Raw genomic sequence first — 27,387 nt, forward strand, 5'->3', positions numbered from 1 at the left:
GTCAGTTCAGCGTACTGGGGATTCGACCATGGTGGGAATTTCCTCGGATCCAAGCAAGCGGGAAAATGAATCATTTCGTTTGAACTAGATCCGTTGAAGAGCTCATATCAGAAGATTTTTTGAAAGGCAAATATTAGTCTTACTAAGAATCACCCAATGTTTAATTTATAGCGAATTGCAAATATTAAAATAGAAATGTTAAAAATAAATACTGACTAAGCTGTCATAACTTTTATTTTCGTAGAAAAAAACCTTTACATGAAATGTACTACGAACATTTATTGTGCAATTTAAAAATGTTTCTTAAAATCCATAAATTATGATGACCTCTTTAGGATTGGAATTATGAAAATGTATTCAACACAATTCCCCCGCATCAATCAAAGAAATCGTAGCCTACCGAATACCGGTTATCTACAAAACCCCAGGCTTGGAATGTGTAGCTCATTCAGACCCATTATAGTGCAATTACGTGCGCACGGTCACGAGTACAGGACACGACACGCAACCGATGGGACTCGCGTGCATCGATTACGGAGGTCTTGCACTCGGATGCCATGCATCCGAACAGCAACAAGTCGGACGGACGTTCACGTGGCCCATTTCACCTTTTTCCTTTTCCAGCTCGTGAAACAAATAGAATCATCAATTATGCTATGGCAGATCCAGCCATAAAAGGGTGAGTAGTTTGTCTCTCTGTCACCCATTTTTTTGGTGGGTCTTTTACCTTTGCAACTTCTTCGGAGCGGTTCAGTTGGTTGTTTTTTGCTTTTTTGAAGCGAGCAATTAGTGTGGAGACTCCTTTCCGGTCACGTGTCGATCGAAAACGCATGCTTTAGGTCGTTGAGGCAAGGGTAGGACGGCGTCGGCGATGAGGTGACAGGGTGGATAGTTAAAGGCACTCCCTGTGGCCTTAGGGATGGGGACGGGTTGCGCCATCCTCCACCCATGGGTCCGATGGGTTGTGTGTTTTCACACCATTGTGTGAGAAATAATTTGCTAATGCCAGACGCCCTTTGGCGCAGTTTAATGTTGTCAACGTTATGTGAATGAAATAAACGGTTGTTCTGGACATGCGAAAAATATGAAATTAAGTTATTTTGCTTCATGGTTTTGCGGAAAAGGAAAAGAAAATTAACAATCAAGCATTGCCATTTACTACGACTTAAAAATCTCATCTCACTGGTATGCAAGTTTAACCATTTTCAATGATTTCGCTGAGAATCTGGCATTCAATAATTTGCATTTTCAAGAACCTCCATTCTTCTGCCAACTAATGAACACTGGACGTGATGGACAAGAACCGCGACAAAAAGGGTGTCGCTCGTAAAAGGCCACTTTGCACCTTCCATTGCGTTTCGGTACGGTGCATCATTGACACGGTCCCGGTCCGGCGCACAATAAAACCGGCATCCATTGCCACCAAGTTACGCCCGAGCCTCGAGTGGCTCCCATTGAGGAGAGAAATTAATTTTATATGAAAGAAATTCCGTCATCCAAACCGTCCGTCGGTGGCCGGGATACCTTTTCTCACGATGACCCTTTCTTTTCAGCAGCATCTTCAGACGATATTGAAGGCAATGCACGGCAAAAAGGTGTGCCTCAAGGTGTGAAGTACGCTGCATCAGTGTCCTCGAGAATCATAATACATAAACACACACATACACACACGCGCACCCGTCGAATCGATGCATCCGCGGGCGATGCACCGTCGGACCATTTGTCGGCGTGCCAGCCTTTTACAACCTGCCGGCGTAAGAGGATCGTAAAACTGCATCGGATCATCTTACGGCACAGATCCCACGATCAAACCGGACGGTGCGGTGCTGATTGATACTTTACAGGAAACAGAATGAAATCCCTCGAGCCACAAAGTGGACCCCAATATCCGAAAGAAAGACCGTTGCAAGGGTTTCCCTGTTTTTGTTTGATTGATTACGAGCGATGTTGTTCATTTTATGGACACGAAATATCACGAATCCCGTCCGCACGATTGCTACCGGCCGCGGTGTTGATTGTTTGTCCTCAAAAAGTGTGTATGTTTTGATTAATGTTCAAGAGATTAATAATGGACCAGGGTTTATCGAAAGGAGCTACCTGGACTTTTCACTTCTGCACTTGATTTTAAGGACAAAACAGGATCTTTCATCCCTAACAGTCATGCGGACAAAAGGATTGTAAAGGACTCTTTCTATGTCATTTTTTAAATTTGATGTAAGACATTGAAGCGTGACATGAATCAAACACGCTAACATGTGAATTATAAAAGTTAGTTTCATTAGTGATGGGAAAAAGTTATGCATGAATATATAACGAAGTAAAGTTAGTTAGTTTAGTATAAAGAAAAAAACAATGCATCTTTAAATACTGAATGGGTACTTTCGATTTCGACTTTCTAAATTATGAGTGCATCCGAAAAATACGAGCTCTAGGTCGATTTTGATTGGAAGCTGAACTCGATCGACGTTTCCATATAACAATTCTCATCTTTATCTAAGTTGATGTCAACTGATTCGCTTCGATATTTCGATGTTTTGTAAGTTGAAAGGGTAATTTCCGTGATCTAGATTTATTTTTAAAGTATTCTTCGAATCATTTTAGAAGTCACCATTAAATTTGACCAATCACATGGCACAAATAAAAGCAGTAAAACAAAATAGAGTAAAAGTAAGGATGAAAAGAACAAACTACTGTTAGCGCTGCCAGAAAAGAATAGAAAATATAATCAAAGAAGGCTTGGTAAAACGACATGGAAAAGGTTAGCAAAGAAATAAGGCGGTTACAGTCAAAACTTTGAGAGAAGAAGTTGTAGAAATTTTTTTTTTTAGTTGATGGAGGTTTGATGGAGGTTTGATAGAATTTGATGGAAAATTGATGAAATCGATGTAAAGGAAATTTGGTGAAATATAGATGGAAATTCGAAGCCAATGAAAGCATCTACTAAACACGACTATTTAGTTATTTTCCGAGATAACAACTACCAAACCTATTCTAAAACTCAAAAACCTAAATACAATCCTTAACCAAAATGTAACTGAAAGAAAAGTTGTGAAACATTTTACTGATCTCGCAAACACAGTGTCCTGTTTTTTTGGAGTCAATTTATCTATCTTGTAATGAAATTCGATCGCCTTCCATTCAGCCCTAGGCGATGGCCATAGGTAAGGAGTACAAATGGAAGGAACAAGGCCATCAAAAGGATCCCTGGCCGGTGCTCTTTCAGTCAGGCCTGATCGAAGCGGACGTCCATTGCGAACAGTGAGCCAATTGCGAACTCGGATGGGCTCGCTGAGTAAAATTACCAACCCTGGTGCGGGAGACGGTAAAAGATCGAATTACTTACGAACCAATAAGTCGCAAATGGGCGCAGAATTTTCGTCGGTCGACCATTTTCGCCCCCCTGCCACTTTCTCGGGGAAAGTAACCCACCCAATATGGTGGGTGCAGCCAGGAGCGGTCGAACGGTGACACAGATCAATCAGCCCGGCAAGCTTTTAAAATATCAAATTAAAATGGACGCCATCGGTCCCGTCGCCCCTTTCTTGCCGCCCGTAACCCCTTCCCTTCTGGCCGGGCGCTATTTAGGGATTAGTTTCGACCGCTTACCGATGGACGGAGATGGGATCGATCGGCGGACGTAGTGACGAATGATGATTTATGAGGGGTATCAGAAAGGCGAACCACCATGACGTCTGAGATTGGCCCGAATGTTCCGCACGTTTGGGAGTGAGTGAGTGCCCAAATTGAATTGATTCTGCACGGTCGAACTAAATATTCCCGTACCCACTAGCGATAATTAATGTCCGCCGTGGTCCGAGCGATGGACATGATCCACCGGATGCAGAATATAAGAATATCGCATTGTTATTTATCTTTCTATTTGCCAAAGTACTCAGATTCCCACCGAACGAACGGTCGGCAGTGGGCCGGTTCGGATGGGTAATCGTAGACGGGCCATACTTTCACCGTAAAGGACTTCCATGGCCTGCCATGGTACCGGATTTGGCATCCTTCTGTGTGGGCTTTTAGCGTTGGCAGATTATTGGGAACGGAGCGGCCGCTAAAGGTAGGTAGAGGGCTTGAAGGGTGAGTGCATTAGCCAGAAAGGATATGGGATATATTCATTTATTTGATTAAATTTTTGGAGCTCTGTTTGTACACTCACTTCCGGTGAAATGCATGTGAGTTGGGAAAAAACGAGCAGGGAAATTGAAGGATTGTAATAGAATATTGGAACGCTCAGCGAGGATAAGGTGAGGAGGATTCGGGGAACTTTGCCTATATGAAATCCAACTTATTAGCTTATTATTGTTTCATCCAAAATGATCCACATGATTCACGTTAAACCAGTTGATAAACCTTAATAAACATATTTTGCATAATATCGTTGCTTCTTCTGTATTCTTCACACAGTTTTTACCTTTGATCTTTTTTTTGGCTTACTAAACACTTTCGTTAAAAGTTGTACAAACCAGGAAAAAAACCCCCGCAGGAAAGCAACAGAGATAACGGCTCGGAACTTTAAGGAAAAGAAAATCTTTTATTAGAAATGCGAAATTTTTTATAATAAATGAAATTGTGCATACCAGGTTTCTTATTTTTATGTATTTTAATTATGTATTTTAATTAGAATGCTCACATCATGACGAGTGGTCTCTGCCCTAATTTTAATGATAGATTTATCTCATTCAAAAATCACAAAGTGAGATTTTTCCTGATTTGGTTTTACTGTTGGAAAGAAAGTTGGAATTTTTAAATAGAATAGCCTATTTGTCAATTAACATTTAGTCTGCGAACCAGTAGGAGTATAGTACCCCTCAAATGATTTTTTTTACAAAACATGGAACTTTTAGATTTAGAATTATTGATTTAAAAAATATCCGTTAGCCGAGATTAGTGTAAAAAGCTACGCCTGGAGTTCAAGATTTAGACAGGTAGTTTTGAAAACAAGGTTACTAAAACAAAGCAGTATCAAGATAATTAAAGGTTTTCACTTGCACACGGTTGCTACTGCCAAGCTGTGCCATAAAAATGGAAGTAGTTCTCAAAATTACCACTAGAGGGCGCTAGATGACTCAAATTTTAAATTTGAATAATAATCCGTTGTGGCTCGACCGTTTAATAAAACGGGGGATGTAATTGTTTAGTAGCATTTGAAACAATTTATTCAAGAATTTCCAACATCAAAGTCAAACAAGTTGCAGCTAGGAATAAAGTGAAATTTAAACGAACACACACGTTTTCAAACTTGCAACAACAAACACACTCCTCCCAAAGTCCATTTGGCCGACTTTTCCTTCGTTTTCAAATTGAAGGTCCACACGAAGGTCGGACCGCGAATGCTGGAGCAGAAAAGAAAATTTGGGTTAGAAATTGTCAACCATTTTGACGCAGAAAAAAAAAATAAAAAAACACCACACGTACCGTGTTTTGTATACCGGGCACTCGTAAATGTTTTTCGTCTCCTGCTTGTCCTGCGTGATCGCTTTGATGTAGATGACAGGCATTTGGGGGAACAGCTCCTTCATCAGCGAGTTGGCAATCGAGCCGACGTTCACGTCCCAGCGAGCGCCTTCCATGAACAGACCGTTCACGTACGCACCCTCCCTCGGCGGGGCGCTAAAGTCCTCCTTCCACTTCTTGGTCACGTCGCAGCTCAGGCACATCTTGTCCAACGGCCACTCGTTTTTGCGCGCCGTCTGCTGCATGATGGCCGTGAGGAAGCTCTGTGGATTGAAGAACCCGGCCAGCCACACCGAGGAGGGCAGGTTGAAGTCGTTCGACCACGCCTCCAGCTCCTTGATGCGCATCAACAGGTCGGCGAACCAGGACTGCAGGCCGTGCATCGACGGGTACGCCCGCTTGGTCCAGCCGTCCGGCACCTGGTCGAAGAAGAGGGCCTCTTCCAGCCGCTCCATGTCGGAGGTGATCGTCAGTTCGCCCTTCAGCCCGAGCAGCAGCTCCCGGAGCGAGCGTTTCAGCTCACGCACGAGGATGTTCATTCGCTCGCACTCCTGGAACGCGACGATGATGAATGGCGTCCGATCTTCGACACGCGCCATCAGTTCCACCATATTGAACTCCTCCGGTAGCTTGTCCAGAAAGTCGTCGATGGTGTTCTTCACGACGTCCTCGCGGCTGATGGAGGCACTGCTGGCGGAACCCGAATCGCGTGGCTGCAGCTCGAAGATGGTCCGGAACGCTTGCTCCGAAAGTGTGGTCAAGAACCCTATCTCCGCGTTCGGATGCAACCCATAAAGATGGGGCGATTCCGAGGGCAGATTATCATCGATGTAGCTGTGGTACCCGGCATAGTCGAGGTTCGGAGGAGCGGGGAATCCGGTGCACAGGTTCAAATCGCCGTCCACCAGCTCCGGCTGCATGAACTCCTCCAGGTACGTCCGGCACAGTCGACGGTCCCAATCGTCCGTGATGTGCCCTCCGTACATAATCTCCCCGAAGAGGTACCGCAGGTCCTCCCACGGCACGCGGTTGTTCGCCTCCAAATAGTTGTACAGCACGTACACGCTGATGGTGAGATCACCGACGTTGAACGGGTACACCCGGTTCCAGCCTTGCGGGCCGAACTTGCGGCGCTCGGCCACCACCGCATGGAAGTAGCAGAGAGAGAACAGGATTGCCTTGAATTCGGCCTCCTTGCCACACATCTCCAGCGTTTCCTGGGTGAAGTTGTCGAGCGCCTTGTGCACATTCGCCAGCATGCCCGTCGGCGGTTCGTTGGTGATCTTGATGGCCGACTCCAGGATGCCCTGGGGAATGATGTGATATTCCGCCGAAGGCGCCGGCTCACCACTGATAAACAAGCGGTAGTTCGCGTGCGCCCCTTCTTGAGTCGCTTCCATCTTTTTCTCCAGCGTCGGCAGCCACTTCGCCACCAGGTGAATGTTTTGCAGTATCACCCAGTGACCATCGCGACAGGCCACATCCATCGCTGCCTCCGCCACCACCTCCTGACCTTGCCCGAGCGATACGTTGTAAAAGTTGCCATAATCGGACGAGTACTTCATACGCTTGCCCAGCTTTTCGACATCCTTCAGCGGATCGACACCGGGTGAAAGGATGAAAAACACCGGAGTTGAGGCGCTCGACTCTTCGAACGACTTGGCAAACTCCACGGTGCGGGCCTCCACATACCGAGCGCCAAGCTTTTCCTCCACAAAGTACCGTACGGCGTAGGTCATCCGATCCGGACGCAGGCAGCGCATGATGCAGAGTCGCTGTAGCGCGTTCTTGTTCTTCCACTCACCGGGCATCTTCTCCCGCTCGGGGCACTCCGATTCGACCAGCTTGCGCCACCGTTTGGCCGAACCTTCGATATCCTTGTCGAGCGCCCGGAACTCGTCCATGTTCGCCAGTGCCTTAATGCCACCCCATCCGCTGTTGGACAGAAAGTCGAACGGTGACGTCAGGTTGGGCAGGTACGGGAAGCGCAGCAAAAAGTCTAGCTCCACCGGATCGATCTCCTTGGCGTGCAGCAGTATCTGGATTGCCATCTGGGCCATAAATATGAGTTTATCCTTCTCAAACAGGCCCCGTGTGGTGTACATATGCACGGCGAACGTTATCGAATCGATCAGGTTGGTGACACGTTCCTTCAACCGGTCGGCCGGAGCCGTCCTGGCGATGGCATCCTTGAAGACCGTCGTGAACGCCTTCAGCGAGAACTGATAGATGGGATTGATCTTGTGCAAGTCGTTCAGGATGAAGTACAGTATGGAGGCACGTTCCGCGGCCGCTCGGTAGCTTTCACGCGCCACATCAATCTGCTGGGACGTTTTCCTACTCTCGCGCACCTTCACCTCCACCTCGGCGGCTGTCTTCTTCGTCTTCTCTAGGTTCAGTACGAGCGATGCGTCCTCGAGCACGTTTTCGCCGGCCGACGAAAGGCGACTGAGCAGATCGTCCTCCAGCAGCTTGAGTGTTATCTTAAACTTGTTCTGTTCCGTCGTTAGGTCCGCTTTTTGCTTCTCCAAATCGGGCCGTTCTGCCTTGACCACTTCCGCGAGCAGTTGCTCCTCCAAGCCATCGCGCGTGACGGTGAAGTTGATGAGAGTGGTTTGCGCCTGCATTTCCGGTTTGTAGTGCGGGTTGGCCAGCTTCGTCTGCAGGATGAGCTGGAACGAAGGGTTGTAATCGATCTCTTTTTCACCCATCCGCAGACAGCGCCCCTTCTTGACCAACATTCGACCGAGCAGCGGGTCCAGCACGGCATCGACGGTTTCACCAATGTTTTCGATAAGCAAGATCTTCCCATTTACTACACACTTCTCGATCGCGTCCAGATACCCCCGTGCCGTAAGCCTTAGGACCGTCAACTCGTCTCCGTATCGCTGCTTGATCCACTTGATACCTTGTCTGGAGGGGATAAAGCAATTAGAACCATGAATCGGTGATGCTTTCGAAACTACTACGAAAGTATTACTTACAGTTGTGGATCGATCATCAGTGGCCAACGTGAGGAGTACGTCAGTATGGTAGCGTTCTCGGCCGACATACGATCTGACGGTAGACCCTCGTTGTTCCAGGAGGCGATCATGGCGTCGTCGCAGATCAAACTCAGTGGATCGACACCTTCCGTGAACGGTATCATCGGCCGCGACATGCGGAATGTGGGAATCCACAGTTTTTCCTGCAGCTCGACGCGGTATCGTCTGGTGAAGCAACCGACATAGCTGATAAAGCAAGCAATCAATAGCACATCACCCGGCAGGGTCACCGTTTGACCCTTCAGCGTGGCTATCGATTCCCGCCATCGCACATTCTCCGATGCCAGTCCGTTCACCAAACGATGCGCCAGATCGATGGTAAAGGCGGTCTTGTCGGCCTCATCCTGGCACTTTTGCTTTTCGGCCAGCGCGTTGTTAAACGCCGCCTGGATCACTCCCAGCTTGTCCTCCAGCTCGGTAATCTTCGTCGTCAGCTCCATCAGTTTATCCTGCGCATCCTTCAGCTCCGTCTGCGCCTCGTTGAGGGCACGCTGCTTCGGTTCGACCACCTGGTACACCTCGTAGAACTTATGTATATTGATGACCCAGGCGGATAGGCCGGCCGCAGCGATCGATTTGGCCCGAATCTTGTCCGGATCAAACTCCGGATCCTTCAAGTACAGCTGCAGCGCCTTGATCACGTCAGGATGAATGTGTTCCTTGTCGTAGTAGAGGAGATCGTTCAAGAAAACATCCACCTTGTTCATGATCATCTTGCACGACTTCCAGCTTCGATCCTTTGGGATTTTGCCCTTCGGAGAGAACAGCACCAGGACCGCAGCGCACACGTTCACCACAGCATCCGGCGGCGACCCGAACGACTTCAGTTCGGTTAGGTTCGTTTTGTCCAGCGTATCCAGCGCCTCCTGAGCCGCGAGCAGTGCCGGTTCCGCCTTCCGTAGGTCCTCCTCGCATATCTTTGCCTTCGCACCGACATCTTCCTCGATCACGCGCACCTTCAGCTCCTCCTCGGCGGCAATACTTTTCTCCTTCTTTACCTTCTCGTTCTCGGCACCGACCACTTTAATCAGCTTATCCGCTTCCTCGTTTTTAACCTTCAGCACAATCTCCTGATCGGCCAGTTGCAGCTGCAACGAATCGACCTGCTTAGCGCACTCGGCCAGTTTCAGGATACCACTTTCCAGGCGATGGATTCGTTCGTGTAGCTCGAGTGTTTTGTCCGTGAGTAGCTTGGCGTACAGTGAAATCAGCTCCAGAAACGATTTCGGTGTCGTATAGTTATAACGTCGTTCATTCTGAAGATATGTCTGAGACATTTCATTAACCGTACCGTGCACATAGGACATGAACACGGCAATCGGTTCTACTAGTTCCGGCTACAAACAGGAAAAATAAAACAAATACGAATGTATTAAACATTGAAATGAACTTTCAACACCAACCATTTTGAACGAACGAGTATACTTACGGGCAAAACTTCTACCTCCGACAGGAATCGTATCGAAACCGACTCCAGTGCATTCTTTGGCCATTCGTGGAACCAATTAATTGCGGTACAGTTCACGATGGCGGGGAATTTACGAGCCCGGACGCGCAGTGTCGATCCAACCGGTGAAAAGCATAGCACTAGCTTCAACGACTTGCGTACCTTCTCGATGAAATACTTCCAGACGTTTTCCTTCGTGTCCATTATGCCCAACTGCTTCACTTCGTTCCGTAACGCATTGATGATGTTATCGATTTCATCCTCCGCAAAAAGCTCGGGAATTTCTCCCGACGCTAGCAGATCGTTAATCAACACCAGGAACGCTTCCTCGGCCACCTGCGCGTCCGTCATCAGGAACATGCAGGGAACATTTCTAACACCAGCCTTCATGTACATCACGGCCAGGTCCGTCTTTAGGTCCGCGATGCCGTAGCCCTTTCTCAGCTGGATTTGAAATACCTCCAATCCTGCAATGCTGGCGGCAAGGCGCGCCAGAGACTGCTTGCCGGAACCGCCCACACCGATCAGTAGCGCATTGCCCCGCGGACCCTCCAGAATGCGGCTGATGCGACAGATATGGCTCATTGCGTCCTCGAACAGAACTAAATTCATAGCACCGACCAGTTCGTTGTAGTTGGCTTGGGCTTCTTCCAGAGTTCTGTTGAGCGACTCCCAGCTCTGTACCGGCATATACTTGGGATCGGCCAAGCCCTCGGCAAAGTGCGAATAGATTATGGGCTTCGAGAACACCTTGGTTTCGTCTATTTCCTCGAACGATTTCTTCACCACGTCTACGACGAGCTTATTGAAGTTGTCAATGTCCCGCTCTTCCAAGAGCTTATCCCCATACACACGGGTGGCCTCGTGAGCCCAGAGTCGAATCAGCTGGTTCGGTTCCTGACACGTTTCTCCGTTACCAAACAGCATCCCTTGGAAGATGTTCGCCAAATCGCGCATGTTGAACACGTAATGAAACTTGATCGCGGTCGGAAGGAACATCTGGCCCATCTTGGTGTGCAAGTTCAGCGCGCAGGTGACCAAGGCGGCGCAGATTTTCTGCGTCGCCAAGTTGAATTTGTTCAATGGATTCGAGAGGTGCTGCGACAAGACCGAGTAGTAAATGTGGTACAACGGGTCGCCAGTCGGAAAGCTGACCGCAAACACGCAGAAATGACGCTGTAATCGTGGATCGATCGTAAACGAGCCGGCCGTTGGGTTCATGCACGACACAAACTGGCAATTGTGGATATCCTTCAGCGAGAGCTTTGCCCGATCGTACCAGTGGTGATAGTCCATGAACTGGCGTATCAGCGTATGCGGCTGGACGGTACCGTACGTGTCGACCTCCGGCATGTTCATGTCATCCACGAAGTAAACCATCGTCTTGTTACCTGGCGGGCCGTAGTTCCGGCCGGCCTTCTTCTCCAGTGGTTTCTCGAGCACACGCTGCAGCATCTCGGAGGTGGTGTAGAAATTGAACGGTACATTGGTCACTGCGTACTTGTACGACAGGCTGCTCAGTTTGTCCGCCACGATGACACTTTTACCAGATCCAGCACCACCAACCAGCATGACCGGATGTCGCTGCTCAATCAGTATGTCCATAAACCACCGGAGGCGTGTCGTTTCCGTCGTCGGAACCAGCATCGACTGGAGCGGTATATCGGTGTCCAGCTCGAACGTCGGCACCAAATCCGTCCAGGGGTTGAATTTTTTCGTTTCCGGATCGATGTAGTAGCTGAAAATGGTACCACCCGGCGGAAAGCGTATCGCTTTGAACTCGTTAATCCACCACTTGTGGAACTCGTTGCGCCAATCCACCATCTGATCCTGGTACAGCGCCGACCCGAAGCCCCAGATGACGGCAAACACGTAGTATACCTCGTACCACTCCTTCGGGCACTCGGGTGGAAGGTTCTGGGGCGTCAGCAAACAATCCAACAGGTGGCAAGTCATCTGGATCATTGCAATCTCGGATATTGGGGTGATCTTTTTGAAGCGTCCGTGCGCATCCATCAGCGGAGGAATGTACTTATCGAACAAAACCGAAAGGATACCCTTTTCGGCCTGCGTCTCACGCGAGTCAATCCACGAGGCAACGAACGGATTCCAGCCGAGATCCTGTGGGTTGATGTACAGGATGCCGGCTCGTGATACCGTGGCGGGGGTCGCAGTTCGGAGGTTAGAAATTTCAAACAGAAGACGCATCTCCTTGGTGAGAGCGATACGCTCGTTGCTGGCAAGCGTGAGCACCTTGTTGTCGTCCATAACCGTGTTCAAGCTTTCGATCCACATGGGGTCGATGTCACCGTCGAGCACTATCCACTTCGGTCCCGTGCCGGGCATGTTAGCCTGGTCGCGCATGATCACCGAAAACAGCCCATCTTTCCACTCTCTCGTCGCCGGGTTGATAATTCCAAACAGCTCATCGTTGGTGACCGCCTTCGGGTTTAGGTCGTTGAAGTGCGGCTTGCGCTTTTGGTTTTGGTATGTCTTAAACAGTGCCTTCCACACTTGCGTTTTACCGGTGCCCGCGTTGCCGACAATAAACACCGAGTGGCGCACGGCGAACAACTCCTCCAGCTGTACCACCTTCAGGATAAAGTTATCCTCCGGCTGAAGCTTCATCTCCTGGGTAGACCGACGGATTAGCTTTTCGAAATCCGGCGAACGTTTTCGGGGAACGTCCAACGCCGGGAAAAGATCGCCGATGAGTCCCATGAACACCGGCACATCGTCGGTAACAATTTTGGGGATGTTAAAGTCACGCAACGCTCTCATCAGGACCTGGTCTTCAGGTCGCTCACGGTCACTCCGCTGGGTGGGCGATAAAAGAAACACGAATTAAGATATCCACCGGCACCGGTAGGTTTAAAGTAATGTTTCGCCTTGTGCCGTTACTCACCTTCAGCGATCCGGCCACCACCAGCACCGACTTGATGGCACGCAGGCCCCAGTCGTAATGGTCCTGCTTCGACAGGAGCTCCTTGCACAGCGTGTAAAGGGTAATAAACTTACGCGCCAGCAACCGAGCTTCCTGGAAGCCCTCGGCGACGAGCATGATTTCGCAAATGAGCTCAAAGTCCGGCACCACCATGGCGCAGGGGCGGAACAGCGCCTTCAGATTCTCCGGTAGCTCCGTGCGTCCGGCGTACCCGGGATTCATCGTGATGAAAATTCCCACGGTGGGCACGAGCGAAATGGTCTCGCCCATAAAGTTAAATATGGTTTTCTTGCCCTATTTATATGCAAATTTAATTATCATTTCAAAGTATCGTTATGGTGGCCATTCGCGGTGTGACCGACCGCAGTTCAAGTGGAAGCGGATGTGGGTGTGAATAAAAAGAGTGAGTAAAGCGAGAAAAGAAACAATTTTAATGTTTAACAATGGTGTGACTTATTGAAGCGCAAGTAAATTCAGCGGCCAAATCATGCATTTGCCCCAAGGACGCAACGAGATGCAGTACTGCCAACAGAACGATAGTGACAGGAAGAGGAGTTCTATTATGCTAGCGTATATAGAAAAACCAAAACAAAATTGCTAAGAGTGATGCGGTATTGAGTAGAAATTGTAATAAAATAGAAGTGAAGCCAAACTACAACATAGTTTTTGTGTTTTCCATTAGCGAAAACTGATTAGTTCTTCTTTCGACCATTGTTGCGCCATCCTCTTCTGCCTATACGCGCGTACGTGTATTCAGTTCAATTTGTTTTACATATTTTTTGAAACGAATCCGTTAAACTATCAAGATTATCAACAAATCTACTCGTCCATGGCACGCGGCGTCTCGTTAGGTTTGTTTTTACCCGAGCTCTCAGCCGGTGGATCACTGCTGGCCTGCAGCATCTCTTGCTGCTTCAGCACGTTCCAGTCGTAGTTGAAGTCGTGATGGTGGTTCATCCTGCGAAGCAAAATTCGGAACACCTGTCTCAGATACATGTAGTCAGGTTCCTCCTCGAAGCGCAAACTGCGGCAGTAGTGGAGGTACGAGGCGAACTCAAGCGGAAAGCCCTGGCAGAGCACCTCCACCGAAGTTGACATCTTCTTCTCGGTGATCTTCTCGTACTTCTGCTTCTTGGTGGTCGCCTTCAGACACTGCCAGGGCAACGAGCCGCGGTTGAGGTACATTAAGACGTAGCCGAGCGACTCCATGTCGTCACGGCGGCTCTGTTCGATGCCGAGGCCCGTGTTGATCGACGCGTACCGGGCCGTGCCGGTCAGGTTCTTACCCTCACAGTAGGAGATGTGGGTGCGCGTGTGGATGTCACGGTACTGTTTTGCCAGCCCAAAGTCGATCAGATAAAGCTTGCTCGCGTGGCGTCCGATGCCCATCAGGAAGTTGTCCGGCTTGATGTCCCGATGGATGAAGCTGTTTTTATGCAGATACTCCAGCCGACTGATCATTTGATCGGCTAGCATCAACACGGTCTTGATTGTCAAGCGACGGCCGCAGAAATTGAAAAGATCTTCAAGCGAGGGGCCGAGCAGGTCCATCACCAAAACGAAGTATCCGCGCTCTCGACCGAAGTAGCGCATGCTCGGAATACCGAACCCACCATTCAGCACCTTGTATACCTTATTCTCGTCCATGAGATGCGGGTGGCTCGAGATGGTCTCGATCTTCAGTGCCACTTCCTCGCCACTGGTGATGTCGATTCCCAGGTAGATTTTGCCGAACGAGCCCGATCCGATTTCTTTAAGTATCCTAAACCTGCCAGCTACTATTTGTCTATTCATGTTGACGGCTGCGCAACAAAAGAGGAATGACTTCCGTTTATTCTAACTGACACACGGCTGACAGTTCTTTTATCCCTTCTGTCACTATCGTTCGTTTTGGCAGCAGCGCATACAGGGTTTTGCCACCCAATTTGCTCGCGCAACTTTATGCAGTTGCACAAGAGATGAGATTAAATGATGATTTCAATCTACATTCAGTGCGAATATATTTATACATGCAGTGCAGTAAATTTTCTAGACTAGCTATTACAAGTAGATTGAAAAGCATAGACAAGCAACTCGGTAAAGTTTTCCTAAAAAATGTACACGAGCATTATCGTGAGAAGATAGTAATTTTTTTGCGAATGAGAAGATTGTAAGTTTTTTAAACTAAACTCTTGTACATATTGCAGAAACGAACAAATGTATGTCAGAATTACGTTATAAGAAATAAGAGTTGGGTTTAGAAGGGGTATCAAAAACTAGAAACATCCCGCTAGGCGATTTCGAGCAATCGTTCTAAAAACGTTCTAAAATGAAACAAACATCGAGCAGTTTTGTACGGGAAGTAGGACGAAGTAGAACGACTGCTCGAAAACGTGCTGCTTTTGTTTCATCCCCATACAAAAAAGTAGAACGTTTGTTCCGTGCGTAGGACGTATTTAGGATTATATTTCGAGCTGCCGGCAGGGATATCGCTAGGCAGCTCGAAATATCGTCTTAAAAACGTCCTACGCGCTATGGTGAGTAGGACAAAGTAGGACCACTGCTCGAATCATACTGCTCGTTTCATACCGATACGTTTGTTCGAGCGTAGGACGTTTTTAGAACGATATTTGGAGTTGCCTGGCGGGATTACGCCAAAGGTTCAATTCTTTTGACGATTAATTCGATTGAAGTCCGTGCTGAGGCTGACTGTAACAGTAGCTTTTACCAATCTGGTAATTGTTAAAAACTTTAACACGTTTAACTAACCAACTGCGTTAATTGTCAGACCCACGGATAATCCGATCCAGGATAATCAACGTTCCGCTGCACTAACATGTAATTGCCGTTAGCCATTGCCTACTGATCGTAAAGATAAATGAACCAACGCTATTAGGCGGCAATAGTACATCAAATGATATGCAGCAACTTCTACCAAGGTTTGATTTGGGATTCTTTTGGGGATCAATCATACTAACACGTGTTTGGCCATCCTAGAGTGCGTTAGTTACAGTAGACAAATTACCTTACTATCGCTAAGGGTTGCATACTTTTTCCCTCCCTATCATTATAATACCACAAACAATCATTTTACCACCAAAGAGAAAGAAACAGTTCCATTACATAGGCGGCTACATTCTCATTACGTCACACACAAATCTCATGGATAATCTCAAACCAACCAGAGGGTACCTTACCTTGATTGCGTCCTGAATCGATTTAACCTGTACCGCCACCACGGACAGCACCTCCACCGAGATACGATTGAACTCGTCGAAGCAACCCCAGGCACCGGTCTGCGATAATCCTTTGTAGATGTTGCCACACGATTTATAGTCCATCTGCTCGGAGCAGTTGAACACGTACACCATGATACCGAGCGCACGGCCAAGATCTTTCGTCGTTTCCGTTTTTCCTGTTCCGGCAGGACCGGCCGGTGCACCGCCCATGATTAAATGCAGAGACTGCCGAAAGCGGGCGATAGGAAGAGCAATAAATATCGACATCTTTGAGAATGGAGGATGGTTTACCAACCTGCGTCAAGGTGATGTAACAACGGTCCGTAAGAGGAGTGATTACCAAACGTGGTGTATTTCCCAAATACTCGTAATCGTACCGGAACTGGGCATCACAAATGTTTGCGAAACAGTCCTGCAGCGTGTCGTCCCATCGGTGACGTAGTTGGCTTTGCCATTGGAACGCTTGGCCAGTTTCGACCTTTTGCTGGATCATTTTGGCCACCACGTCTCGCGAGTGTACGTCGATCGTGCAGATGGTCATGATCTTCTGCCGATCACCCTGACTTAGGTCTCCGCAAAGAAGAATGATAAGCGCGTTCAGCTGGAGGATTTGCTTCTTCTGGTAGTCTTTGAGGGCATTTTCGTAACCCTCTTCCAACTTTGCGAACGCCACGTTCACCTCCGTCGTCCACCAAATTTGTGTGGCACACAGGGCTGGCTGGGCCGGCCAATCAAAGATCCACGCATCACGAGGCTTTTCTTCGTAAGCCGACACGGACCGCTCGAAAAGATCACGCAGCGTTACGCGCATCGAATCGGTGATGCGGTTCAGCCAGATCTCAACCTTTCCGTCGCAATCGCACGGATCCTTGAAAGCGACGAACTCTTCGTTCTCCTTCGAAATCATCCCGAGGGCCATCTTGGACGATCCCTTTTCGAACCGCAGCTTGGCGATGGAGTCGTACAGTTTCGTTAGGTGTTTGGCCACCATTTCCGGCTGGTTACCGTTCGATAGGATGTCCAGCAAGTCGGCCGACGACACGAAGTAGAACCGGGGATACGCCAACCGTTTTGTTTCCAGATAGTCATTCAGTGCCTTCTCGCACAGGATAAGCTGATCGAGCAGTCCCTCCAGTTTCTCGTACAGACCCGGTCGGTTGGTTGCCTTCACTATATTGGGGGTGGCGAAGATAATGGCCAGCAGCGATTTGAACTCCCGGTCGATGTCATCGAAACGCTTCGAGTCATCCGGCAGCTGGTTGCGAATGTCCTCCGAGCCAATGAAGATACTCTCCAGATACATCCACTTGCGCTGAACCTCAAACCAGGCCGTAATAACCTGATCCGCGTTCGAAAGGGACAGCTGCCACCGGGAGACCTGGTCCAGGAAGTAGGCGATGTACTTGGAGGACAGCAGATTCTGTAGCTGCACCTGATTCTCTTCCAGCATTTCGATGACCTCCTCCGACACCTTGAGCAGCTTTAAATTGGTGCGCTCGTGGGATTCGAACTCGAACGCCAGATCCTTCCAGGCAATTTCGAGATCGTGCAGCATTTTTTCCATCGCCATCTCTTTGACCGATTTATCGACAATCGTTTTCACTTCCTCCTCGTAGTTGTGCAGGTTTAGCTCGAGCAAATCGGCCAGCGTGGTGGAGTCCACCATTTGGAAACGAACCTACCGAAAATGACCGAATTAGTTGGATGATTGTAAGGCCAGCAGAAAAAATACAAAATAAAAAATCACACATACAATATATCCGTGGAAAGTTATACAAAGAAAATAAATTCAAAAACAAAAAAAAAAATAACTGAAGCTGGTTAGTAGAAAGGCAAGAGAAAGGTGATTATTTTTAATTTTAACCCAACGCTCCGCTGTGAAAACATAAACACGAAACTACACGATGCCAGAGGGCAGGGGAAAACGTTTAGCACAAACCAGCATTTCCTTTCCGTATGTTTGAATCAGCTGTACGACCCATGTTAACATTTTGCCGTGGCGGAGCATAGGAGCAGCAAAGGTAAGTGGGAGTAAAATTGAAAGAAATGTAGATTTTAATGCTCTGGTGCACACAACTGGGGGATTTTAATGACGTAAACAATCTGCAGAGTTTACAACGAGAGGCCACTTCAACACAGACGGCTGTTAAAGAGCGAACGGAAATACTGAACCCGTAACATAATTGGGAATCCGGTGCACTAGAATGCGACGGTGTACTTGACTCGTATGATTTTAAAGTTATTTGAATCGTTCGTAAATTTGTTAGAGTTCATTTGTTTTAGATTTTACCTTTAGGTAACTGCTACATGGAATTCAAAACTCTGCCAAACGTAATTAGTTACTTTTTGTAGCAAATATGGAACACTACAAACCTTTGTTGCGTGCATAAGCTCGAACCAATGGCGTTCACGGATGGCCGGATTCTGCAGCTCGGTAATGGCTCGCAAAGAGGTCATCAGGTTCTTTAGAATCGCTTCCAGGTGCAGGTACGGTGCCCAGTTTCGCATATCTTTGTCCAGCTGACGGATTTGCTTGCCATAGTTCTTACACTCGACGTCCATTGCCTCGACGTCGATTTTTTTCCAGGACGTCTTCTTCCAGTCGTTCACGCACGACTCCACGCTGTACACAAAGTCCCAGATTTGCTTCAACATTTTCACTTCCTTCCGGCACAGCCGAAGCTTCGTGTCGTCCGGTGGACTGAGCTCGAACAGTCCCGCCGAATCGGTTAGATTCTTCAGCTGTGTCTCCATGATGTTCAGCTCCAGATTGACCTGATCACAGATTTCGTACACATTCTTGCACGGTACCTTGAAGCACGACAGTTTCTTAAACCCGTCACGATACAGCTTCATGCGAATGTCGAACAGGCTGATGCGCTTGCGGATGAGATCCACCTGATACGCCTGGGCCGGTGCGATCTTTTCCCGCACCTTCTGGGCCGTCTTTTTCATGTGCAACCATCGCTCGGGCAGCTCGGTGAACTGTTTGTAGACCGTTTCGTTGAACTCGACGTTGTACGTCTTGAGCAAGTCGACGGTAGCTTTCAGTGGCTCGAACATGTTGTCGGTGGCCGCTTCGCGTTCCTTGATTTTGTTCAGCACGGAGAGAATTTTCAGCAGCGTGGGGAAATCTTCCTCGGCAGCGTCCATCCCGAGCACCTCATCGCACTCGATGCTAAACTCTTCCAGCTTTTGCAGGCTCATCACCACCCGATCGATGAGCGTCTGCTTGTAGATGTTCGACCAGGTGCCAATCTCGTGGAGTAGCTTGTGTTTGAAGTGGCGAAAATCTACCAACAACCACGTGTCGAAAACGTGCGACACTTCGGCCTGGTAGACTTCGTCAAACAGATCTATGTAGCTATCGATCTGAGCCTTGAATTGATCCAGCGTCGGAGCCACTTCCTTGAGCGGGGTCTCCGCCGACAGCAGCATTTCCATCTCGTCCTGGGTCAGCGGTCGCCCATACTTTAGAAACTGCGCTAGAACGCTGTGCTTATCGTCGAGCCAGAGGTAGTTGTAGTTGTCGAACTGCTTAACGTACTTCTCAGCGTCCCTGGTCGATTGAATGACCATGAGCATAATGGAATGTTTCATACGCTCGATGCCATCATTATTTCCAAGATGAGCTGTTAACAAGGCCAATAAACATTCGTTACTCGAAGCTCTAAGTCTTATTTTCATAAACAAGATACTTACAAATGTACGTTTCCAGACAAACATTGCCGTCTTCGTCCAACCGCTCGTTTTCCGGAGGTTGAGCAACGCGTGGAATCATATCCGACATACAATAGATGTCCGTGATCATGCTCTCGATGAGCGCAAAGAAACCGTCCGGATCGTATGGGTCCAGCGAGGGATAGAACCGTGTTTCCGGTGGATGCAGTTCGTACTTGATCTCGAATATGGGTTGATTGTGGCCAAGGCGGTTTTCCATTTCAAATTTGATGTACTTCACGCTAAGGTGTACCGCGTCCATAATTTCCTTGGAAACGATCGAGTCCACGTACTCCTCGTACGGTCGGAACAGTTCGAGTTGTGACATTGTCTTGCTCAACTCCGATTGATCTAACGATGGAACGTCGTCTAGCGTGTCTGCTGCAGACTGTTCTTCTTCCATCTCCTGCACTTCGATTGCAACACTTTCTGGTTGCGGTTCCCGTTGCTCGGAGGTCATGTCAATAAGGCTACTTTTCCGCTTCGATCCGGTATCGCTGGTAGAGGTCATTTTTTCTTCGCTTAACGCAACCAGATAGTCAAAGTATAGCTTGAAATTTTCATCCATAACCTTGTCGATGAGCTTCTTCGTGTCCAAACAGGCTTCCAGACGGCGCTGGACTATCAATGCACGGTTCTCTATGTTGATGAGCGAACTGGTATCGCCATTGAGACGCTCGTATAACGGTGTCTTACCCCAGCTCCGGATGCTGGCCTGTATTTTCTTCACGTTTGCTTGGGCCTTCAGAACACGCGAGTGCAAATTGTACAACTTTTCGTAAAGTCCATCGATGAACGTTTGTTGGAAATTGTTCCAGTCGATTTTTCCAGAGCAGGCCTCCTCCAGAATGGTATCGATTTCATCGATTTCCTTTTGAATCAACTCGAACTCACATGACGCGCTGTTTTTGCATATTTCGTTGTACCATTCGACAATGCGCGACAACTTCATTCTAGCAGCCTGAAAGTTTTTAACAAGTTAAAGAACTTTTCTTCCATGTTTCTCACAAACTATCCTACCCAGAGAGCTTCACCAGAGGCGTAAAATTGCAGTGCTTTGTCCGGTATGTTTCCTGTGGCCATACATTTTAGATAGCGTACCTCCGCCATGATGGTTTGAAGGACCTGATTGAAGTTCATGTCCAACAAGCGTGCGTCAGTTCGACTAAGCAGTGATTTACTCATGTAGTTCTCGATGTGTTTGGTGACGTCGGCAACCCAATTACTAAACAGCTGCTGTTCAAATTCCTCCAGTTGTTCTTTTAGCTGGTCCACTCGATATAACACGCGTTTTCCTTTTTCGTGCTCGAAAATCCTAGAAGTAATGATAGAACGAAAAAGTGTGTAAATCTAGAAATCATTTTCTATCTCAAGATATAAAACGTACGGTAGTTCAATCATCGCCAGCTCGGAAATTGGTTTTCGAATACGGTCGCGAAGCTTATGCACCCAGGCTATGGCCCCGGCAACTGGTGGAAACCCATCGTCGATGGGAATCCCGTTAAGTCCACGACTGTTGTACTCTTCCACGCCCTTCTCGTAGATAGTTTGCACCACTGCAATGTCGTCCTCGAACAGATCCACTATGCTGGACACTTTCATTGCACAATCTGGCCGAATGAGCGGTCGGTTGAGCAGACTACCCAACACCTGTACAAGTTTCATCAGCTGTTCCACATTGGAGCACTCCTCGAAGGCAATGACAAACTGGGCCGCAAGACGTCGCTCGAGCACGCTCGCTTTCTCCAAATATCTCTGCCGGTCCCGCTGGAACCCTTTCACGCGGGGATCCGGGTCCAGTGGGTCGTACTGGATCGATCCCCAGCGCTGGTAGAGTTTATTGTAGTCGTCGTAAATTTCCTGAATTTTACGACTTATCGCTCGTCCTCGCAGGCCACCGATTTCCACCTTTTCCAGCTTCTTGAACTCGGCAGCCGTGTTGAAGATGTCCTTGATCTCGTTCAGTCGCACGATATACATGTCGAGCCGCTCGAAGACGTCTCGGGGGCGGAAGGTCCAGTATATGGGCTGGGTGTTGGGTTTCTCGTACTCCGACAGCCGCGAGCGAAAATCACTGAACTCCGACCTAGGAACATTCAAATAAATTAATTGTCAATCACATTAATAAGTCTTCAGCACTTACTTGTAAAATTCCAGTGTATCAATAATGTGACTTATTTTGATCTGCGACTCATCGACCTCTCCCTGGAAAAGGGAGCCCGGATCAAGCGATTTCGTCGCTTCTGAAATGGCCATGTTGCTTATCATTTTGAAGAGATTCACCATTCTGGCGTTGATACCATAGTAGCACGAGTTGGCCCAAACCAGGCACACAAGATGAAGCATCGGTGAGATCATTTCCGCCGAGTCGATAAAGTCGGTGCTTTCAAACGTTTCGAATGTTTTCCGCTGAAATTATTCCGCCGGATCAAATAACAATTTCCATTTGATAGCTTTCCGAACGTCTAGCGACCACTTACCAGCGGTTTCAGGTAGAGTGAGATGTCATCCGCTTCGTGGACCGCTTGAACCACGCTTTTGAAGGTCGACTTGAACGAGGTGGAGTATACGGAATCGATGCCCTCCAGAATGACACCGATTTGGCGCGACTTTGGCTCCGTCAGCTGGGCGTAGATGTTGCGTAGATTTTTCTGCCGCGATTCCCAGAAAGTAATCTCCTCTACCGGCGTCGGATGGTGGCCATCCTTGAACGCCTGCGACGAGTCCTCCTTCAGCACATCGTTGATCTGGCACGCCCACTTAATGACGATACCCTCTAGCGAGTTTTTCATCTTCAGACTGCACGCATCGATGTTGCTGTGGATGCGAAAATTCAAATTCCATAAAACTGGGGCTTACCCGAGCCGGAAATGGGTTAAAGTTTGCTTAACGCCCACGCGGCAACAACCTTGAAGCAAACGATGGAAACCGACGCGTACGATACGTACCCTTGAAGAACCTCCTCGCCGACTTGCATAATGTTATCGATGGAAATGGGCATCGGGAGGAGCGTTTGATTTATGATGTTGCCTTTTACCTGTGGGAAAGTTAGTAAAGTTAGCAGTGTGTTATGCGTGCAATCTGTAGGGTTTAATAGCTTTTTTCCGAGGCTTTGTTAACAGATTCAAAGGGAAACGTTTTTTTGTAATGCAAATTTGAGGCAATTCAGTTCGGCGATGTAAGACAACTGCGTACCTCTGAAATGATGTTGCGTAGCTCTTGAACGTGGTTGTCGATATCCTTGACGATGGCCGTCGGCCAACCTTCCTGGTTTTGGGGATTGTTGATCATCGGGTAGAAGATTTCATCGACCAAAATTGAGAGATCGTCGATTGGATTTGGCGTGAGGTCACCATAAATCAATTGCTGAAATTAAGAATTGTTGATGCGGTGAGGTGAGAAGATGGCAGTTTCAATAATGAAAACATTTTAAATATCATGATAAATATTTCGTAACGCAATAAACAGTTTGCAGTTTTCCATCACATGATAGAATAGAAATGCTTTGAAATCCCAGGTATACCATTTTCAGTAAGCGCATTCATTAATTCTCCATAGCTGCCGTAGAGTTGCCTTATTTAATATGATTTACTTGTTCGCTTAACACGTGTGTTTCTCCCAGACGAAGGACATTACTTAAAAACCGAGTTTTACAAGCGCACCAGCGATTACCAGCGCTGTAATTGTTCGTAAATTGGGAGGTTTATAGCCGCATGTTGAATTTGGTGGCGAACAAAACACCTCCCTGTGTGCATACCAACCTTGAACGCGAAGTGTGAATTAAATGGATCTCGGCACGCAATCTCCAGCTTGCGCTGCTACCGACCGTGCACGCCCAACGAATTTATAAGCACAATATGTTCAACAACTCAGTAAACTTGTCGAATTAAACGGCAACTTTTAAATAGTGCTCCCAGGTGTTACAGTTAGATTGGTAGGAGCAGTTGTTGGATGATTGATGCAAGCACAAAAATCTAAACTAGTTGGTTTAGAATTGCATTTAAATTGATTGTGAACTCTTGAACAGAGGTTTTTCGAAAAAGTGAAAACGAAAATTAATTTTAAACATAGAAGTCAAGCAAACACAAATCGAAAATGTTGTTTTGTTTTTGATGTTTCCATCAATCGAACGCATAAACAACTCTAACGCTGGTAGTCAAGGGTTGTTACCAAAGGCAACCACCGACGCACTCATAGTAGCGTACGATTCAACGACTATGCAATGCTTCCGCAAGTATGAATATTCAGCCTAAATTCAACCAACGATGGGCGATAGCCGTGCAGCTGAAACGGTAAACCTACCTCACGAATTTTCGCGATGTCCAGTGCCGCCTCGGAAATCTTGACGAAGTAACAAATCTTGCCTTTGGCGTTGGACGGAAAGTGGTAGGTAGGCACGAGTGCACCCGCGTTGTTGAGCGTGATGAACAGCTTCATAACACCGGGATGCAGCACCCAGTCCATAACGATCGTCCGTAGCTCTTCGTTGCCGATCAGCTTCTGCCACTTTTCGTCCTTGAGCCGCATCGTCTTGATCACGTACCGTCCGGCGAACGCCGAACACGGATCTTCCTCCTTTTCTTCCTTTTTCTTCTTCTCCTCTGCCATTACGAAGAGATACTTCGTTCACCTGGTCTTTTTATTGCCTATTTCACACTTATCTCTTGATCGTTCTAATTCAACTCAATTCTAATTCGCAAGAACCCCCTGATGGGGCTGTCAAACAACACTCTGCCGTATTTCACAAACTCGGTTCCGACGTGCGTCTTCTCACCGCAAGGTGCAAGCGCGCAATGAAAGTATCTGGGCATTAATTTCCACTTTAAATCGATCATACTGAAGTTGTGCGCTACCAAAGCCTACTGGTGCCGCCAGGCGTACTCTGCCTGGATACGCGCATTGTTTGGTTCCCGTACGTGGTTTCGGTATTGAAGGGGTACTGGAAGTGTTTTTTCTCGCTTCTTTTCACGCTCGAACCTCCCATGAAGACTTCAATCAACGGAAGGAAATCCGTTGAAGGGTGAAGCCAGCACCAACTTTTCCACCACCCCCGGGTGCCAGTAACGTGTGGACGGTCCAATATTGGTCCCGAGGGTGTGCAAACGGTGGTTGCCATTGGTGCAGTGCGAAAACATGCTTTGCTCTCTATCTGTAGATGCCGATAATTTTACTTCGATTTTTTTTTATTCGTTTTTACCAACACTTTTTTTTATGTGGTCTGCACTATTCAACACTCGTCGTTCATTACCTTTTCGAGCGTGTTCCGTACGCTGTTGGATGGCGCAGGACGACGTTCCGTGCCTGGTGTCGGTAGGGTATCCGAAAAACGAGCGAAAAAACTGGCTCGCAATTCGTTTGCAAACGAGTAATTCCGAGGTAATTTATTTTTACACTTCATGTGTTCAGTTTCTCGTCGCATTGTACTTCTTTTTTCAATGCCTGTCCCGTTTCGCAGGATTCGTCGTAAATGGTTCACAAAGAGTGTTTCATGTACGTGCTCATGATGGTGCAAAAATTTATCAGAACACATGAAGTATATTGTTGATGAATTCAATTGTTGTTTATCAATGGACCGAGCTTTAATACTCTTGTACAACTTTATTAAAGACTCTGGCTTGCAAATTGTGTCGAGCTGATGGAGACGCCAGGTAGTTCTCATTAAATCGCAATTTTTTACGATTTTTATGATAAAACATGCACTGAAATTGAAGTGATGAAAATAAATAAGTTAATATGGACCGTTTGTTATATTTCTTTACACCTTACAATACACAATCTCACCAGGTACATTTCCGTTATGCCGCTGTAGTCATAAATATTGTATCAGAGCCAATTATTATTTATGATTGTCACAAAGGTGCAACCGTAACGTGTCCATAATGCGGCAAAACGTGTTTGATAGCGGAAAGGAAAATCCACCATCAAAAACAAACCAGCAACACCAAATCGATGAACGAGTTATTTATGATCCGGTGCTACGATGGTGATTTCATCCGGCGTCCCGCCACCATCAGCATCAAATCAAAAATCTTTCGCAAAGGTCAATAAAATTCCGTTAAGCATTGTTGGCTGTTTTATTGCCTCCGCCGTTAGGATTTCGTAATTCGTTCAACAAGTCTTTATGGAAACCGGCGCGATGCGATTGGACTGCGGAATAAAATGCAACAATTAGAACAAAACAAACGCAAGAACGCCGAACCGTCGGGTTGAAGTGTGTTTTATGTCCTATTCCAAATGTTACCTCCTTAGGCCAACCGGTAGGTCTAATGCTACGTGAAATAAAATGATATAACTAATGAAGGACAATAAAAGTCCAATTTAATACCTACATTTCCTTACATGATGCTTAACACACGTGATCAGCTCAAACGATGCTGATCATAAACAGAAATTAAAGAAATGTAGACGCTCTCATCTCGAAACGGGTATTAAAAAAAACACACAAGCACACACGTGTTAATGTGTGCTAGCGAATGAGCCAATTTTTCATACCGTCTTTATGCTTCCCACCGAAAGGCTGATTTGCAGGTAACCCTCGTAAAACCGACCCCGGCACAATGCGGGCCTTTATTCGCTTTTATTCCTCGTACGCATGTTAACGCAATTCCATGGCCGGGCTTGAATTCATGGTACCCGAAATCAGATCAAATCACGCGTAAACGGCGCGATATGCGAATGCGGTTGAGAAATTTTCAATGTTAATGTCATCTACGCACGGAATCGGACCCAAACCCGGCTGGACGAATCCGCCACTAGCTGGCCAGTAAGAGTTGGCACTTGCCCGGGGACGTCACTTCCTGATCGTAACCTGATTACAGCCCGTAACACCTTCACCGAAAGGATCAACGTTCGTTGAAAGCTCCGCACTTGCCGGTTGAAAAGTGTCGGCTCGTTCCAGGCATTCGTTCTTCGCGAATACACGACGCAAGCCCACGAGAGCCTACGAGAGCCACGTCAGCTTGGTTGGGGAGCGCACGCGAGGGCGCGCGTATAAACAAACACCGTATCTTAATAAATGGATCTGCCGAGAAGGCAAACTAGGAAAACGGAAGCGAGCGGATAGGAAATAACGCAGGAAAGCGATCCATTGCCCATCAACGTAATGGGCTCGGGCGTCGGTAGCATTGACCCGGTTTTCTCATCTGATCTATGCACGTGTCATGATCGGTGGAAATTGGAATGGAAAGGGAAAATCTTCAACAAGGGTTCGCAAATGAATGAAGCCTTTGGGACGGCGTTCGCTCAAAAGGAGTCAGATGAAGAAAATTTGCGTTTAATTTCTAGTTTTTCAACAGTTATCTTTTTTAATTAAAGTATTTTTCTATTATAATATCAACGTTCGCATTAGATGGAAATCGGGGGATATGGAAATCAAACACGAATAGGATGTTGGCTGTTACGACAAAAAGATGCGTGATGTTTCTTCGGGTTGCGTGCGAATATTCCGTTTCGTGTTCTATTAGAACACTTCTGCGCCTTCAGACGGACACGGTCGGGCACATCCATTATTGTCGGCTCGACAGGACCGCGACAACCGTCATTTTCACTTCC

The 27,387-nt window shown here is 47.4% G+C and overlaps 2 protein-coding genes across 2 annotated transcripts; both read right to left on the reverse strand.

The window, feature by feature from the left end:
- Positions 1–5,215: 5,215 nt before the first annotated feature.
- On the reverse strand, positions 5,216–24,444 carry LOC131289799 (dynein beta chain, ciliary-like). Its single transcript, XM_058319112.1, has 18 exons — positions 24,139–24,444; positions 23,032–23,202; positions 22,785–22,873; positions 22,317–22,653; positions 21,980–22,245; positions 21,224–21,922; positions 20,857–21,151; positions 19,819–20,797; positions 18,490–19,748; positions 18,056–18,085; positions 16,412–17,794; positions 16,075–16,341; positions 15,903–15,938; positions 12,860–13,192; positions 9,937–12,771; positions 8,448–9,844; positions 5,425–8,376; positions 5,216–5,342 (listed from the first exon to the last, which is right to left on the reverse strand). The coding sequence occupies exons 1-18, from the start codon at positions 24,442–24,444 to the stop codon at positions 5,243–5,245; spliced, it is 13,734 nt and encodes a 4,577-aa protein (XP_058175095.1). The 3' UTR covers positions 5,216–5,242.
- LOC131288716 (casein kinase I-like) lies at positions 13,718–14,692 on the reverse strand. The gene has a single exon (XM_058317888.1). It carries the CDS (start codon positions 14,690–14,692, stop codon positions 13,718–13,720), a length of 975 nt encoding a protein of 324 aa, XP_058173871.1.
- Positions 24,445–27,387: the final 2,943 nt, after the last annotated feature.

This window comes from Anopheles ziemanni, chromosome 3 (assembly GCF_943734765.1).
Source record: "Anopheles ziemanni chromosome 3, idAnoZiCoDA_A2_x.2, whole genome shotgun sequence".
In the NCBI taxonomy this organism is placed as follows: domain Eukaryota; kingdom Metazoa; phylum Arthropoda; class Insecta; order Diptera; family Culicidae; genus Anopheles; species Anopheles ziemanni.

Bases quoted from the DNA above. Each gene is read 5' to 3' on its own strand.
- LOC131288716 (XM_058317888.1), bottom strand. From the start codon at position 14,692: ATGAATAGACAAATAGTAGCTGGCAGGTTTAGGATACTTAAAGAAATC.
- LOC131289799 (XM_058319112.1), bottom strand. From the start codon at position 24,444: ATGGCAGAGGAGAAGAAGAAAAAGGAAGAAAAGGAGGAAGATCCGTGT. The intron at 15,939-16,074 runs GTAAGGTACCCT...TTATAATGATAG, and splicing joins CGATTCAGGACGCAATCAAG to GGAGGGAAAAAGTATGCAAC. The intron at 13,193-15,902 runs GTAATTTGTCTA...GCATATAAATAG, and splicing joins CAACCCTTAGCGATAGTAAG to GGCAAGAAAACCATATTTAA.